The following is an 18,223-nucleotide window of genomic DNA, read 5'->3' as shown; positions in this document are numbered from 1 at the left end:
CCTTCGAAGTTACTACCACTTAACGGAAACCGTTAAATTTTCCGTTAGTGAGGCCTAATTTTTCGTTTTATTTTGTTTTCCCTCCATTTTTTCCATGATTCTTCCTCTTTCCTTCCTTCTGCTTCTTTCTTCACCCTTCTTCTTTATCTTTCGCCCAAATCAATCATTAATTTTTATAATAGAAAATGGTTTTTGTATTCTTGTTAAATTGGATTGTCTTGTTCCGTGGCTTTAGTTGTCTTAAATGTTTGATGTTGAGTCTTCTATGTCTTTTCTTATAAGCTAGAATCTAAGCCATAAGAGCTTTATATGAAACATATGGTATGAGCTGTGGGCTTGTAGCTGTTTATTTTTTTCGTTTTTCCGAGGGCTCTTATCGTTCTAGCTTGTTCAGATATGTCCATCCTTCTGGTGCTTGTTGGAGTTCTTGTTGAAATTGCAAAAGAAAATGGGGGATAAAGTCTGACATTGATAAAATACTCACTTTGTTCATTGTTTATATTTGGGTGCTTGAGTGTAATAATTATTTGAGAAAGTGTGAGAGTGGTATGGGTGGACACATCACACATGTGCGCGCGTCGGCCTGCTGGCTCGGACCTCGGGCTTAATTATAAGTAGGCCCTTGTTTCTTTTTTAGGATACTTCAGTTACCTCAAATTCTGAAAAGCGTTCAAACTATGTTTGTCATGCTTTGAAGAAAAATGCTGCATTGGATAGAAATTCCACCATAATCTTAAAGAGTTGTCAGAAATAGTTGACACCTGGACATGAAAAGGTCAGTTACAGCAGTGCAACACCTAGCAGTAAGAGAACTAGGCAGACAAGTGCAAATAGCGATAGTTATTCCAGACCTTCAAAAAGATCAGGTTATCTTCTTAGACGAGCAAATCAAAGACGCAACAAATGGAGAATTCAATTTATGGGACTCCATTAGATCTTGACTCCCCAGCACCTGGTCACTCTGTGCAGTCTAATACGAAATAATTTGAAGACAATAGTCAACCTTCTGATCCCATAGAAATGAAGGTTTGTCTTTGGGAAATTCTTTGTGTTTTGTGTATTACTTTGCTGAGTTTTATTGTTTGTGTCTTTTTTAGGGAGAAGGGGCGGAAGGTTAATATTGGAAGAATCCCAAAAACATTTTCTATAATTAAAATTAAGGTTTAACTTTGGGTGAAGATAAAGAACAAGGGTGAAGAAGGAAGGAGGAAGAAGGAAGAAGGAAGAATCATGAGAAAATGGAGGGAAAACAAAAGGAAACAAAAAAGTGAGCCCCGATAACGGAAAACTTGACGGTTTCCGTTAAGTAGTTGAAACTGTTAAGTGGTGGTAAATTTGGAGGTTTGTGATTGTTATAACCAAACACGTGCCACAAACGATTAGGAACAAACCCGCAAATAAATATTGAACAAATAGCAAAAACAATACTAAAGGACACAAGTGTTTGTGAGAAAATTTAGATTTTCTCCCCTCAAATATTATCGTATTATTTAGTTCCTGCAAAATAATACAATAACCCCCTAAGTTGATGATTCCTCTCACCAATGTATTTTTCCCTCATACTTTCTAGTTAGGCCTATACACCCTTTTATAGGCTAAACTAGAAACCCACATCTACTAGAATTATAATTGATTCCCAAGTCTAAATAATTCTAGAGATTGTTACATACCAAAATATATCTAGGTTCCTAGTTACAATTCTAATTAAACTAGGAAACAAGATATTACACCAAACAAGACTTGAGAGTCCAACATGAATAAGATTCTCATAATTCTTATCAAGTCCACCATGATTCCTAGCATCATTGTTTGAAAAAATAATTATAGGGAGTGGCTCTAAATTAGTAAGGGAGTAATTTTTAGGTGATTTTTTTTTAACAAGAAAAAAAGATACAAGAAAGAAACAACATAGAGTAACTAGAAAACAAAAGAAAAATAAAATAAGATAAACTAATCTAATTTGACTCCCTTGCAAAAGAAGCATATGCAAATCCTTGTTGAATTGAAATCCTAGCAAGGTCGTGTGCCTTCTGAACTTGGTCACGACTTGTCTTGTAGACCACGCATCGATCAAATCACTTTCGAGGACGCTGAATTCTTGCCACTGTCCATACTTATGGATATTGTAACACCCCAACAATTCCCATTTTCTAAAATAACCTCTTTTTAAATATAACTGTAGGGAATTATCAAAGTATTATCGCCCGTGTGAAAACGTTACGGCTTATTCAGAATTTTGCAGCGGAAAACATAAAACTAACTTTTAGGTTCATAAATAATCTATTACATATTAGGTCCAAACCAATTAACTGAATTAAGGAAATACGAATAGTACGACAAATTTCAAATTCAAGTTAACAAATTAAATCACTTAGTTAAACGAATAGGACTACAAGCTCTCTAATCCCGATCCCAATGATGCATCATCTTCAAACCTGTAGATGGGCAACGCTTATTGATCCTTAGAGACTGCTCACCAAAGATGGGTCATCACAGGATCAATAAGGCATAGCCATGATCAACACACACAAACAAAGCACGTAATCAGCAAAGCTGAGTACTACATACTAAAACAACAACAATCCTAGCATGATACTATCAAACCCACAACCCTAACATGATACTAATAAATATAAGTAAGGACAGACAAAACATAATAATTTGACGATTATACTTGACTAGACTAAGCTAGACTTAATAACCATAATATTACTTTAGTTGAAATAGACAATGGACCGAGTTGACCATCCAGAAGTCTTCACTAAGGAAGACGAGGTACGGGCGCGACTCCGTAACCTCAGTGACCTGCGATATCGAGGAACGTTTAAATAAAAATAGGACACGGTGATCAATCCGGTCCCAGAAAAGGCCATGGGCTACCACCATGAACCCCAACTCCTGTTTGTCCGTCACTTCAGACGTGCACAGTCTAAAGCTATTGCTATTCAGTTTCACTTTACATGATTTACAAATTGAGATTCCGTTATGACTCAACCATTACATAAGACAGACAATTCACATTTGTTCATAACTGTTTTTATCTTGGAATTAAGTAAGTGATCATAAAAGCATCAATCAAGACTCATTCCAACTTAACCAACCTTTCCTTTAACCATGAGCAACCCTGTATATGGGCATAAAGTTTCAACTTACTAAACAAGGTCCTCCGCCCTCATAAAGTAGTGAAAAGATAGAAAGGGAACACAATCAATCGATCCAACCCAATCATATAGAATTATCTAGTGTTCCCAACCAACATGTTTGTATCAACCATCCATACTAACATGTTACAGTTCTCAAAGTGCAAAATAAGTTCAATAAGTTTGTCCGACAGTATTAAACATGCACATTCAATATAACCCAGTTCGTCCATAATATCAACATCACCAAGTTCAACAATAATATCAACATAACCAAGTTCAACAACAAGATTCAACATGGTTTCAACAATTAGCACACATTCCAAGCACACAAGTATGTACGTACCTTGTGTAAACAAACTGATAGGCCACTTTAGCACTCTCAAAAGTCGCCTAAAGAGAATTCTCCGCCTAAAACAACCAACCAATAATCCCAATAAATCTCTAATCATTGACAACCATAAGAGAGCATTCTAAATGCATCCTAAACATATTTAGAACTTTTCCCACTATCAAAACTTAAACATTTGATTTCCTAGAATCATGATTATTGAATTAGTGATTGAAATTCGTTGAAACTTTTGCAAACATCGTACTTTAAATTTTCAGCAACATAACTAATTTCACACTACTCCCTAAGCTTTGGAATCCTAAAAACAATAACTTTAATAATTTATAATCATCCTACCATGATCTCGAAACTATTAAAACCATTAAAATTCATACTTTAATAATTAAAACCATTATTTCAATCAAATTGCATAATCTGAAAATTAAATATATTATTTGAGCATACTACATAAATCTGAAAATCCAATTAACTCATAAAAATCATAAATTTATTAAATCAACTCATGAATTAAATAAACAAAAATAAAATCAAAATATTTAGTTTACTTAGGGTTCAAGAAATAACCAAGAATTTGAGAGGGGAGAGGAGGCTGGCCGGCGGACGGACGGTGGTTCGCGGCAAGGCTGAGCAAGGAGTTGCGTGCGGTGGCGGCACGCGGTGGTGGTGGCTGCATGGGTGAACAGAGGTCAGCCACGAAAGGGAAGGGAACATGTACGAAAATAAAAGAAACAGGAGGGAGGAAGAGTGACTACCGGGACGGTGGTCAGGGACGTGCTGGCGGCGGCGGAGTACCGACGGCGGCGAGCTCACGGTGGCTGGTTCGCACAAACACACGGGTAAAGGGATTTGCAAGAACCGAAAAAAAAACAAAACAATATGAAGGAGGAACGAAAATCAAGAACGAACGAAAGAAGAGGAACGAAGTATTACCGGCGTTATCGGCGGTGGCTGTGGCGGCTGGGACGGCGCCGCGAAGAGCAAGGTGGAGAGGAGGGCACAGCTGATGTCGTGCGTGAGATTGGAAGGAGGGTGGAGGATTTTTTTTTTTTTTTTTCTCTTTCTTTGGTTTCACGTGAGAAATAGAGAAGAGAAGGGGATGGTTTGTTGGGTTTATTGGCTTGGGCTTTGCCCAATTGGGCTAGGAGTAGAATTTAGAATTTAGGATTTGCTTTCTAATTCCAATAGAGCGTGATTCCAAAATCCTAATTCGTTTTAACGTAAAAATCAAAAATCAATTTTGATTTCATAAATCATTTAAAATATTCAAAATGTAATAATATAATTATATTTTAATTACATATTCATTTCTAAAATTCGTAAATTATATTTAAATATATTAAATATACGTTAAAATATATAAATAGAATATAATAAAATTACGGGGGATTACAGATATCATGTGACTTCGTCATTTGTAGATCTGTAATCAGGTTGGCCGAGTAAGTTAGAATTAAAAGTGAATCAATCATTTGATGCTTAGCCCATTGCAATGCACGTAAACAGGTCGAAGCTTCAGCTTGAGTAGGTGAAATTTTAGGTTGTTAATGAGTTTTAAAGTAGTTTAAAGTTGATGAAATTAATGGTGTACCTGAATAATAATTGTTTTATTGTTTGTGTACATGTGTTAGGAGGAGAGACCTCAGTTTAGGTGATCTCTAGGCAAAGTGGCCTCATACATTACCTATTCAAGGTACGTACATGTGTAGGAGATTGTTTGCATGTTTGTAGTATCATGTTAAGTTTATTATTCAACACTCATATGGTCTTGTAGTATCATGGAGAGGGTTGCGATTGGATTACTTGACTTGAGTGTTGGTTTTGAATACTTTGTTGATTTAATAACAATCATGTTTTAGCAAGGAGTTTATTTATGTCTTGTACGTTTAATTACAAGCATGTCAAGGAAGAGTTTATGTTTGTTCTGTTAATAGCAAGCATGTCAAGGAATTTGTTATTTTACATTTACTTTAATTATTGTAAATTTTATCAGTCACCTATGTAGGGATTCATGTGCAAGAAATGAAAGTTTAGGCAAGGAAGTTAAATTATGCCTAGGGGGATAACTCTTATGCCGAGAACATGTAGAGACAAGGAAGATTAAAAAGGAAAATATACTTTTGTTCTTTGATCACAAGTTTTAAAGAAATTTATCAGGAAGTTTGATTAAGTATTGGTTTGTTATTTTAATTGTCTATTTATTGTTGAGAAGCTTGAGTCGACCTTCAAATAAAATATTATTATGTAAAGTCAATGAGGGTATGCTTCAAAACTCTTAGAACGTATGCAACTTGAGTATGAACATATGGGGGGGGGGGGGGGGCTACACGATTGTTACCTAAAGCTTCTATTGTGATACAAAATGTTGTGTTATCATTTATGTGCTGGAATTCCGTAACTAATAAGTGACATAGGTTAAATTTTATTTTAGCATTCGGGTAACTCTCAATACTAGTCCATTTTGGATACAAGGAGGAAAGAAACTCGTTCGATGTTTAATCCAAAGTATAAAGTCCATATCAGAATCGTTCTGACTAGTTCAGAACCAATTTATCTAGAATTCTAGATCATGTGCAGGTATATCTAATATAAGGAATAAATAAATCATGAGTAAAGTCAAATGAATAATGTGTAATTTATAATAACAATATTATAAATTTCAATAACATTTATTTTACCTGTAAATCATTTAATACTAAAAATTATAGATTTATGTTTAAATCTAATTATAAAAAATCAGATCATATCAGACCATTTCGGTTAAGACCAGATAATTTTATCAGTTCAATTCAGATAAGCTAAGATAAGATAAGATCATATCATATCATATAATATCATATCGGACCAGATCGAAAGAAATAATGTGAATTAAATGTTTTATTTATTTATTTTGGTGAGAATGAGCCATAAAAGTAATATTTCGTATAAATTACAAACTAGTTTTTAGGCCTGTGCAATGCCCCAGGTAACTACATTAATTAATAACATTCACATTTTTTTTAAATTGCAATAATAACATGAAACATGTAATACCTTAGTGGTGAAAGCTTTATTGTTTATACTCAAGGCCAGGGGTTCAAACCTTTACGCAAACCTTGACATTTATCTTTATGTATATGAAGATTACATGGAGCGAACGACCAGAGCGCCACATGTTGAAGGAAATGTGTCCTTCACCTAAGGTGCATTGGTCCAATACTAAGGTTTGGATTCATTACGGAATAATTAATTCAGTGAGATCAACTGATCGGAACAGCTAGCTGGAGCATTTCTTCCGATCAGTGAGTTCTAATCCTTATTAGGCTCACAACTTAGTCTTGACTGAACTTACAAGGTCACACCAATGACATAAAACAGATCGAATGAATCGGAAATTCATTTAATGGCTATTCGGGAAATTAGTTCGGAAAACGTAAATATACGATAAGACATTGGATTGTAATCGTATTGCGTATATTCGTAAGCTGGGCTAAACGAATAATCAACATTGGATCGTCAAGTACTATACGATAAATAATAGCCGTAAGACATTAAACGCAACACGAACGGGAACGAGCAACGTTGCGGCCCACAAGCCAAGCGCGCAAGGCCCATGGGCGTTGCAGCGCTACGCAAGGCAGCATCGGCCCATGGGCGCTGCAGCGCTACTCAAGGCAGCATCGGCCCATGGCTTTGGGCACGCACGTCAACACTACATATATAGCAACAGCAACAGCTATGTGTGGTCGGCATTGCTGGCCGACCAATGCTCTATGCATTTGGTCGGTTAGCATATAATACTCCCTAGGGATTATTCTAAATAACCTAATTCAGTTTTCCATACTACACTCAATCTAACCCTAGAGGAAACTAAGAACCCTAATCTTCAATTTGCCTCCAAAGTAAGATTTTCCCAAAAAGTCAAAAACCTTGTGGAAGTTCTAAGCTAACGGAATCAAGGCGGATCTGAACATGTCGGTGGACTATTGTAGAGAAACTACACATGGAGTTCTTGTTCGTGTTCGTGAGGAAAGTGGGAGTACACGCATCGGATGTATGTTTTCATTTAATTCGTACTTTTACATATGATTTTGGATCTGGGATGTTTTCTGCTTTCGTTAATTAGATTAGCATTAAATCCCAAAAGTGGTATCAAGAGATTTTATATTTAGAGTATGTTTTAATGGATTGTTCTTGATTTGTTATTGTCGATTTTTTTTCTGAAATTTTCGGAACCTTTTTCGGATTATTGGATGAATCGGTTAAAAATTGTTGTCGATTTTCTTGAGTGTTTTTTGGGTGGAAAAAACTTTCTAAGCAAGGCTCTTGGAGTCCCCCATAATTCCAAAATTCGGCCTCTAAGTTGAACTTTTTGAAGGTGTTTCATTTAGAAATAATTAAATCTTGAATAAATTCGGCTTTAAAAATTAATTATGATTGCTAATCAATATATAATTAATTGATGATTGTCTTACTGGTTTTTTATAATTATTGTGAATCTTTAAAATTAATTTCGTGGCTTAATTATAATTATAAACCCTAATTACGAAAACCCTAAATTATTGATTTTTACTATCGAAAATTAATTAGATTAATTGGTTGGTCATAAAATTTGTTTAGGTGAGTAGTGGAGTATTATTTCATGTTTGAATGGCTCATTTAAAAAGTCAAGGATTATAATTTTGATTGGATTTGTTAATTTTAATCGATCACATAAACCAATTTTGATAAAAATCTGAAACTTAATTGTTTGGAATGATTTCAATGTTTGGATTGGTTTCATTATTTATATATATTTAACTAAAGGTGATGTGTAATTAGTTTTTAAATGAACTCTAATTAATTAGATTAATTGGTTGGTCTTAAAATTTGTTTAGGTGAGTAGCGGAGTCTGATTTCATGTTTAAATGACTCATTTAAAAATCAAGGATTATAATTTTGATTGGATTTGTTAATTTTAATCGATCACATAAACCAATTTTGATAAAAATCTGAAATTGAATTGTTTGGAATGATTTCAATGTTTGGATTGGTTTCATTATTTAGATGTATTTAACTAAACATGATGTGTAATTAGTTTTTAAATGAACTCTAATTTTGAACAATTTTCTTCCCCATGATTTATGGTGATTAGTTGTAGTAACATAAATTTTAGCTTTTATAGTACTCTCTCTGTCTCTTTTTGTTTTTTACGTTTGGTATTTTTCACGCGTTTTAACGAATAATTAATTTGCATTGAAATCCCTCAATTTTTTTATTTAAACGAGATAAATTACGTTTATTTATAATGTTTTCACTTTTATCAAAATTCTGATATTGGACAATGAGAAAAATTTAATGTCCCAATGGAAAAGTGTGAGAGAACATTTTGAAATACCCAAAAAGAAAAACGTAAAAAACAAAAAGAGACGGAGGGAGCTACAAACAAAAAGAGACGGAGGGAGTAACATAAATTGTAGCTGTGATAAGCTAAGACTTCATTGGTAAGGTTAAGGTACGGTGTATAAATGTGGGCCAAGTCATGGAACTCATAGAAGGGCGACATTCCAACGGAATATTGGCGGAAAAAGCGGAATTGAGGAAAGCAACAGCCAAATAAGCTGTCACTGTTCCGGAAAGCAGCAAAGAAAGGACCAAATTTAACATTACAATTATGATCTTAATTAAGCTTTTTGGTCTCACACCTCACCTTTTCTTTTGATTTCTTGGATTTAGATCTGTATGATAATTTTGCGCAATTTTCTACCTTCAAACTAGTCAGTCTAAGTCCCACTTTCTTCCCACTACCTCCCTGCTCTTTTACCCACAATCCAATTTCTTTATTCAATTCCCAAACTTGATTGATCATTAACTTCTTCATAATCAACTACTTGCAAGTTGTAAGTTACCCCTTTATTTTCCTTTATTTTTTTGATTAATTTACTCCTTTTTTGAGTTATTGCTGGGAATTGATCGAATTTCAGTAAATCAAATTGGGTTCTCTTTGATTTGTTCTGGGTTTATAGTTTTATACCGATTTGAGCTTAATCTGGTAGAAAAGTTGAAAAAATGGGTGATGATGGATTAAAAGTTGGTGTTCGAATCAGGAAATTTGTGATCATAACAACTAAATTTTGTTACAGATCAGTTTATAATCATCCTTTTGTTGTTGGTTTATTGTTGTTGTTGTTATTTTTGTATAGATCATTCCCGCTTTTGTTTTCAGTATTAGTTTCTACCTCCCCTGTACTTGTTTGTACTGCGGTTTTACTTGGATGCCTTTTGAGTTTTGGTGAACCAAATGTTGTCCCTGAGTGTGATGAAGATGAGAAAGTATCTCACGAAATCGTGCAGTCGAAAACGGGGAGATTTGAGAGCAGCACTGTTGTTGAGGAAGATGAGTGTGTTGGTAGTAATAGTAGGTACACTGAAATGAAAAGAGAGTATGTGAAGATCATTGATGAAGAGCCTTTGCTAGACAATACTGATAGGTTAGATAAATCTGAAGTAGATGGTGATGATGTTGGTTTTGGTTCAATGTCTACTGATCATAATTCAAGGGAGATCAGATTTGAGAAACAATGGATTGATGAAACAAAGAGTGAGCTCGAGAATACCGAGATCGAGCAGAATGTGGACTTGGGTGATCAATTGTATAGGATGGGGATCAGGGTTGGTTATGGTGAAGGTGAAAATCTGGAAACCAGGTTTTCTTCAGTTGAGAAGGTACAGATGGAGCATTTTGAGGATTATATATCAGCAGAAGGATCAGTTGATGTTCAGATGAGAGATAATTTAGCATCTTCCTCGGAATTGCAGAAACCCTCGAAAGAAGTTGTATTGTTGTCAACTGAGGAGGTTCAGCATGAGAATTCTGAGGATTATAAGTCTGCAGAAGGATCAGTTGATTTTCAACTAAGATATCAATTAGAACCTTCATTGGCATCATGGAAACAGTTTGATGTTCTTGATGATCGGATGTATACAGATGAAGATTTTCAAGAGGAGAGATTTGAGGGTTATGATATGGCGGAAGGATCATCAGATGCTCAGATGAGGGATTACATAGAATCAACTCTGAGATCATGGAAACAAATGGGTTCTGATCATGATGAAGATGCTGAGTTTGATTCTGGGTCTGATGGAGCTGAGAGTTCCTCTCCAGATGCTTCAATGGCGGACATTATTCCCATGCTGGATGAGCTTGATCCACTTCTAGATGATGAAAATTTACAGCCCAGTAGTCTATCCCGTCAAAGCTCTGCCGCTTCGATGGAGAAGGCAGCGATATCTCCTGATAGCAGCATTCATTCCGATGATGAAAGTGATAGAAAAGATGACGAGGCTGATGATGGTAAAACTTATGCCGATGATGGCAATGAAAAGGAAACCCAAGTTGGTAAAAAAGATCCGGCGAAGTCTGTGATTATGTGGACAGAAGATGACCAGAAGAATCTTATGGATCTAGGGACATCTGAAATGGAAAGGAACCAGCGCCTGGAGAGCCTTATTGCCAGGAGAAGAGCAAGGAAGATGACAGGTGACAGGAATTTGATTGACATGGATGGCATGGATCTACCATTTCCAGTTGTACCTATTTCTACGAGAAGAGACAATCCTTTTAACTTTCCTCAGGACTCTTATGCTGACTTGGGATTACCACCAATTCCTGGCTCTGCACCGTCTATTATGTTGTCTAGGCGAAATCCTTTTGATCTTCCCTATGACTCTAGTGAAGAAAAGCCTGATCTAACTGAAGATAGTTTCCAGCAGGAGTTTACAGAACTTACTCATAGGGAGGTGTTATTTCGAAGAAATGAGACATTCAATATGGGGTCCTCATCTGGTTTTGATTCTGGAAGGCCTAGTCGTTTTAGACCTTATTTTGTGCCAGAAAGAACAGATTCTGATATGATGAGCTATTCTTCTCTTCAAAGACAGTTGAGTGAGCTTAGCGAGTCCAAGGCAAGTTCTGCTGCTGAAACAGAATCAACTTCTGCAGGAGAAGACCAGGAAGAAAAGAAGCAAATAGAACATGACAGTGTTCAAGAGGTAGAACCCAGTTTCGAGACCGATCATGCTTCTGTCATTGTGGAACATGGAAGCCAGTCTTCTGTCGATTTAGATTTATTGTTAAGTGAAGAAAAGAATAAGAATGATTTTGTTCTCAGTGAGCTTGAAGTTGAGTTGGGTAGGGCAAATTCTGATATGATGAATTATTCTTCTCTTGAAAGACAGTTAAGTGAGCGTAGCGAGTCCAGGGCAAGTTCTTCTGCTGAAAAAGAATCAACTTCTGTAGGAGCAGACCAGGAAGAAAAGAAGCTCATAGAGCATGACTCTGCTCAAGAAGTTGAACCCAGTTCCGAGATCGATCCTGCTTCTGCGCTTGTAAAACATGGAAGCCTATCTTCTGAAGATTTAGATTCATTGTCAGATGATGAACAGGATAAGAAAGATTTTGTTCTCAGTGTGTTTGAAGTTGAGTTGGGTAGGGCAAAGTCTTCTTCTGCTGCAGCTTCCTACACATCTGAAACTGTTGAATCAGCTGATAATAGACTTGAGTGCAGGGAAATGTATCCTGCAGTAGAACCGTGGCTGTCTCATAGCAAATTTAGCCACAGTGACAGCCAATCGGTGACAGAATTAATCGAAGTGAATCACAGTATTAGCTGTAGCGCATTATCTACTTCAAATGCTCTCAATGATGAGAAAGCGGAAGATGTTGACAGCAGCTTGGTAAATTGGGAAGAAAGCCAAGTAAACAATCTTTTGAAAGTTGACATTCCTGTGAAGTATTCTCTGGAGCCCTCAGCATCACTAGAGACATCAGAACACAGTCAAGCAACTGAGGTCGACGGTCCAAAGGAACCCGTTTATGACTTCAGCCCACTGAAGATGAACCATTCATTGTCCTCCTCTTCTTCTGATCTGCAGAGAGATACATCAGGGATTGATTTATATCATTTATCAAGAGATTTATTTGTGGTTGAAGAGTTAAATGTGCACAATCAAGATGCTGAGAACATTTCCGGGGACACAAAACAAGATGCAGATGGCAATGGCTTGACAATGAGTGGTATTGGTGAAGGTAGTGGGCTTGACAGCACTGATTTCTTTTCAGAGGTCACTCAACTTCCTGGTAATTCACCAACATTGGTAGTGACAGAAGATGAAGGTCATTTGAATATAGATTCCTTAGACAAAGGATTGAAGGATAGAGTATCATACGACACAGTTTCTCCTCATGAAGTAGAGGAAATTTTTGCACAGAAAGACAGTGCTGAAAATCATCTTGAAAATAAGCTAGATAATATGCCCCCTTCTGCTGATAGACACGAGTTTGCTGAAGATTCTGTCTTAGCTCAAGAGAAAACAGAAGTTGTGTTGGCAGATATTCTTTTTCCTGTCCACTCGATATTGTCTTCTTCACAGGCCGAGTCAAAGGACGACATTCAAGAGGAAATGAAAGTAAGTCAGCAGTTTCAGGTACCTAGTTCCAGTTGGAAGAGTTGTGAAAATGAAGGGAATGAAACGCTGGGTTTTTCATTGGATGAAAAACATTTTTGTCCCCATGATTCTGACGTCCATGATCCCTGTTCTGATTCTGCGGAGCAGGTAAATCATTTTGCTTCTTCATGTGCCTTCAATTTTTCTAATGACATTGTCTTTGTCTCATATCAGGGTCTTCCGCCGTACTGATTAGATTTATAAGTACAATAAGTCCCTTTTGAGTTATTCTGTTGGTTATAATCTAGCTTATTTATCTTAGCGGGAAAAATAGGCTGAAATCCATGTGATTTTAGTACCATTAAACCCAGGGATTGTGCAACTTTTTTTTATTTTTTGGCCACACTACCTGGTTTTTACCAACTTTGTCCTGTAGCCCATATGCTGTATGGACTAAGGTATTGTTAATTTTTGGGCTGAGATGTGTGTATAAAGTCAAACATGATCAAGTTTCAGCTACTTCACAAGCCTTTAGGCAGTTTTTGAAATATGCAAGTATTATCCTGTATCGAATATATTGTTTGCTCAGCAAAGTCTCATTCAGGCAAATAATGGAAAAACATTTGTTGCGACTTTTACTTTGCATTTTTTTTCCTTTAGCAGCTATAAAACTGGCTTAAGGATTGATTTGAACCTATAGCCAAGGGAAGGTGAAAGGTTACATATGTTGATAGCCTGATTGATATTCCTGAGTTGTATAGATGGACCTTGATGAAAGATTTAATTCAGCATGACTTGTAAACATGCCTTTAAAATGAGAGATGACTGCAAATGCATTCATTTTCTTATAAACATTTATCAAGCCCTTAACTTCTCCTATATGGTGGCTAAAATAGTATCCCCCCTCCCCCGGTACACACACACGAAATAGAAAAAATAGAAACTATGATTTTAGTAAATCTAACAACATATATCTGTATACTAGGTTACTTGACGTTTGTCCTTTGATCAGCATGCCAAATCCTTTCTGTAGAAATATTCATATCTTTGCTGTATATAAGTTGACCCTCTTTTAGAACTGAAACAGGGTTGTCTTATGGATTGTGGTGAACACAATTGGACATTGACCACCGGTCTATTCTGGAGTGCAAGTTCTATAACATCGTTACTATATGTTTACGCAGGAACAATACATCATTAATAGGAAGCTTGAGGAGGCTGATCAAGTAGACAAAATTGATGAACCTGTAAATGTTCTCATGGTTCAAGAGCTTCAACACAAGATATTGTCTGATCAAGGTCAAAGCAGTGGATCTTTCTCCCAGCCTGAGGATTATGAGACAACAATTCCAGAGTTTAAGCAGCATATTCAAGATACACTTGAAACCAGACATGCATATATGATAGAGGAAAACCACGAGGTTTTTGAAGGGTTCGAAGGACCATTAGCTGATGAGCATATCATGAATGAAGTGAATAATGATGTCAAGGAGATGGATGAAGCATTATTTTCTGAGCTGGATGCAATTGGTGACTTCCGAGTGTCAAACATTGAACCAAACTCGGGGAACAGTATGATTAATCTTGATGCTGCAATTGTCTCAAATATTCCTGCAGAAGCTATCGGTGAAGTATATGCTAGTACTGAGATGCCATTTGACCATGAAACATTGCTTGGAGATAGCAGTAGCACTCATCTTGGTAATTCGGAATCTGAGAAAAATGTTACAGGAACCAATCTTCCCGAGACTAAGGAATCAAACCTAGATTCACATAAAGGAAATATCAGTACTGATTTGCTAGACCTGGAAGCTCAGTCTGTTGAGGATATCGATGCTGCATTTATGAAAGTGAGTGAAGAAGTTGAAAATTCTGTGGTCACAGAATCTGTCCCGGCTGAATTCACGAGAAAAGTGGAAGATGTTTCTCTAGAAACTGAGTTATTGTTAGAAGATACAGAACTAGGAGGCTGTCCCTCTGAAGTATTAGCACTCACAGCTGATTCTGCCTTCAATACCAGGGAATCAGTTCCAGAAAGAACACAACCTGACCTTGCTTTTCTACAAGGGCAGGATCTGGATTCTGTCTGGAATGAGATTGTTTCAGAAAAGACAATCTTGGATCCCGAGATTATTGAACACTCTAGTGAAGATGTTGAGAAAGTTGAAGCAGACAATGATAAATCTGATTCTTTTGAAGCTCTACAAACAGTAACTGAAACAGGAGTTGATTCTGTGGAATCCATGCCATTGCAAATACAAAGAGACATTAAAGAGTTAGATGAATCACCTCTTGTTGAAGCAAGTACTGCACCAGATCTTGAGCCCAGAGATCAAACAGAAAGTGTTGGTTCTATGGAGTTTGAGCCATTACTAGTAGATAGAGCTGCGGTAGAGGTTCAGGAATCATTAGTACTTGATGCAAGTGATTCACTGGTTCTGGAGCCTGAGGACGAGGCATTAAAAACGTCTGTTCTTGGGAGTATTACACCTGCAGTTGAATCTGAAAGTCAAATTGAGAGAAATACATATGAACCATTGCTATTGGGAAAAGAGGGAAAAGAGATACAAGAATCAGATCTTGTTGGAATTAGCATTGGATCTGCTCTCGACCCTGAACATCAAATGGAAAAGTTTGATTCTCCGAGATCTGAATCATTGCAAATAGATGAAGAGGTTCGCGAGACGCAGGAATTGCCGGCTTATGAGGGAAGAATCTCCCCTGCATCTGTGTTTGATGATCAGAGAGAAAAAGTTGGGTCATCCAAGCCATTGCAGTTGAATAGAGACATTCATGAGGTACAAGAATGTCCTGTTGTTGAAGAGAAGGAAGTGGTTGATTCTGAGGAATCTGAGCCACTGCAAAGAGACAGAGATGTTGAAGAGTTACGAGATTGGCATGTTGTTGAAGGAATCTCTTCTATAGAACCTGAGCAGTTGCAAACAGATACAGATATTAAAGGTATACCAAAATCTCCTACTGCACAAACAAGCATTCCTGCTCCCGAGTTTGCACAACAAATATTGACAGTTGATTCTGGGGACTCTAGACCGTTGCTGATAGATAGAAATGCTGGGGGATTGCAAGAATTTCCTGCTGTTGAGGCGGAAATTGCAGTTGAAGTTGATTCACAAGGTCAACTAGAAGAGGTTGGCTTTGTGGAATCTGAACCACTACAAATACATCAACACAAAACTAATACATCTGCTGTTGAGTTCAATGATCAAATGGAAATCAACAGACAGATGGAAGTTGTAGAGGTTCAGGCTTTGCAAGATCATCAACTAGTTTCTCAGCAGCAACCTGAAGTTGATGAGCCAAATGCAGATGATTCAAGTAGGACAAATGTTGACTCAACAACCACTGTGACTCGATCATCCAACAATAAAGTCGATGATCAGGGACATGGCAAGACTGCTGGTGAAGACATCACGCAAGTTGAGGAGGAAAAGTCCCGTTAGTCACATTGCGTATCTAGCTCAATCTCTTCCAGCTCTCTTTCAAATGATTCTGAGATTAATATTGTGCAAGACATAGCCTTGTTGGGTGAGTGGCTCTTCCCCACAGTTTGCTTCGAAGTATAATTATGAATGCCTATAGTTCTCTAAGAGCCGAGTTGGCTGGTAAATTTGTGTATTTTTAGTTATGGTGGCTGCTATATTTTGGAGAATAGCAGCCCATTTTGTTATTTCTGGGCATCTTTCAGTTAACTTTTGTTGGTTTCGGAAAGATTGAGGTTTATTTTTGATGTTTGGAAGTCATTGTTTCGATAGTTGAGAGTGAGGCGTCAAATCTTGTGACGGGTGGTCCAAATGTTGTAAATTATACGCATTTATGAATGTCACTAGTCTGTGACCATTGCATTGTTGGGGGTTTCAACCGTTTCATAGAGGCGTATGCAGTATAGGGAGCGCCTGTTGAGACTTGTAAGGCTAAAATTGTCATGCCTTGTGTACTATTTTGTAAAATGTTTCTTGAAATGAATATTGATTTTGAAGTTTGTCATGAGAATTAACTGTTTGCTTGACTAGAGGCATAGGTTCCTCTTTGTACCCAATAAATGATCCATTTTTCGTGTGTTTTTCAAGGTGCATATTTAGCGGAATTTCAGGAAACTATTTTCTAATCTATATTAAAGGATTTTGTACATAACTTATACATGAATTAATCAAGGGGATTAGATATTTTGTAGCGTGTTTTCCCGGTTGTATAAATGCTGTTAAAATGAGGTAAAATGGATTTTTTAAAATTTTTAGGTGGTAAAATAAAAGTTTGAGATTTTTAAGTGATAAAACACAAATTCGAATATTTTTAGGTGGTAAAACACAAAATTCCCTTATCTGACTTTGAACTCTAGTTTCTAAATGGCCATAATATAAACATCGATTTTTTTATGAAATGCTCCTGAGTTTTGAAGAAACTCACCAAATGTCCTCAACTTTCTATAGTACATAAAAATAACCCAATTTCAATACTTAATACACCAAATAACATTAATGATGTCATCAATCATAATTAACTCAATTAACATCTAATTAACCCACTAACCCCACAATTAACCTACTCATTAACCCACCCATTAACACATTTTTTTCCTTTTCCATTTTCTTTTTTCTTTCCCTTCTCCCCCTTCCTTCTTCCCTGACCTTTCCCTTCTCCCCCTTCTCCCCCTTCCTTCTTCCCTGACCTTCCCAGACCTTTCTCTCTCCCCCCTTCCTTCTTTCATGACCTTTCCTCTACGGACGTTGCAACTAGAAGGAATCGCGTCCTCTCCGCGCCTAGATCTTCACCGATCTCCTTTCTCTCCCCCTTCCTTCCTCTCTCTTCCCAGAACCCCGATCGACCAGCACCACCAACGCTTTCGGCGCCATCACCGCCTAAATCATATTACGATTGTGAGCTCGAACTTCGCCATTCGGAATCCGAGATCGCAGACCTAGCATTCGATTTCTCTCTCCTCAAATCACCACCACCTTCTTCCCCAACCTCTTTTGCCTCCGCCTACGAATAGGGCTATGACTTATCCAGCAGCTTCTTCTGTCGCTTTGTCAGCCGCCACCGTCGCCGCCAAGCAATTATAACAACATCAGCAGCGACAAGCAAAGACAACATCATCCCTCCTCCTTCCCTAATTAATCAACCCTTTCCTTTCTTAGAGAACTTCCCCCTTCATCTCTAATACACAATCTCAAATTTCCATTTTAATTTCAAATTGGGAAACAAACTAGGGCCTAGGATTTTCGCCCAAAAAAATAATTTTTTCGACGATCAGCGATGAATGTGGAGGGATTACAATGCAAATTAGATAATTGTATTAAAGATAATACAT

At 37.0% G+C, this 18,223-nt stretch overlaps 1 protein-coding gene across 1 annotated transcript; it reads left to right on the top strand.

Moving 5' to 3' along the window:
- The first annotated feature begins 9,106 nt into the window (after positions 1-9,106).
- On the top strand, positions 9,107-16,905 carry LOC110800723 (uncharacterized). Its single transcript, XM_056828666.1, has 2 exons — positions 9,107-13,062; positions 14,079-16,905. The coding sequence occupies exons 1-2, from the start codon at positions 9,517-9,519 to the stop codon at positions 16,353-16,355; spliced, it is 5,823 nt and encodes a 1,940-aa protein (XP_056684644.1). The 5' UTR covers positions 9,107-9,516; the 3' UTR covers positions 16,356-16,905.
- Positions 16,906-18,223: the final 1,318 nt, after the last annotated feature.

This window comes from Spinacia oleracea, chromosome 5, assembly GCF_020520425.1.
Source record: "Spinacia oleracea cultivar Varoflay chromosome 5, BTI_SOV_V1, whole genome shotgun sequence".
NCBI classification, from domain to species: Eukaryota; Viridiplantae; Streptophyta; class Magnoliopsida; order Caryophyllales; family Amaranthaceae; genus Spinacia; species Spinacia oleracea.
The sequence above is the reverse complement of the archived record's forward strand: the minus strand, read 5'-3'. Positions and strand labels throughout refer to the sequence as shown.

Excerpts from the sequence above, each read along its gene's own strand:
- LOC110800723 (XM_056828666.1), top strand. The coding sequence starts at position 9,517 with ATGGGTGATGATGGATTAAAAGTTGGTGTTCGAATCAGGAAATTTGTG. Across the intron at positions 13,063-14,078 it reads GTTCTGATTCTGCGGAGCAG|GAACAATACATCATTAATAG; the intron begins GTAAATCATTTT and ends ATGTTTACGCAG.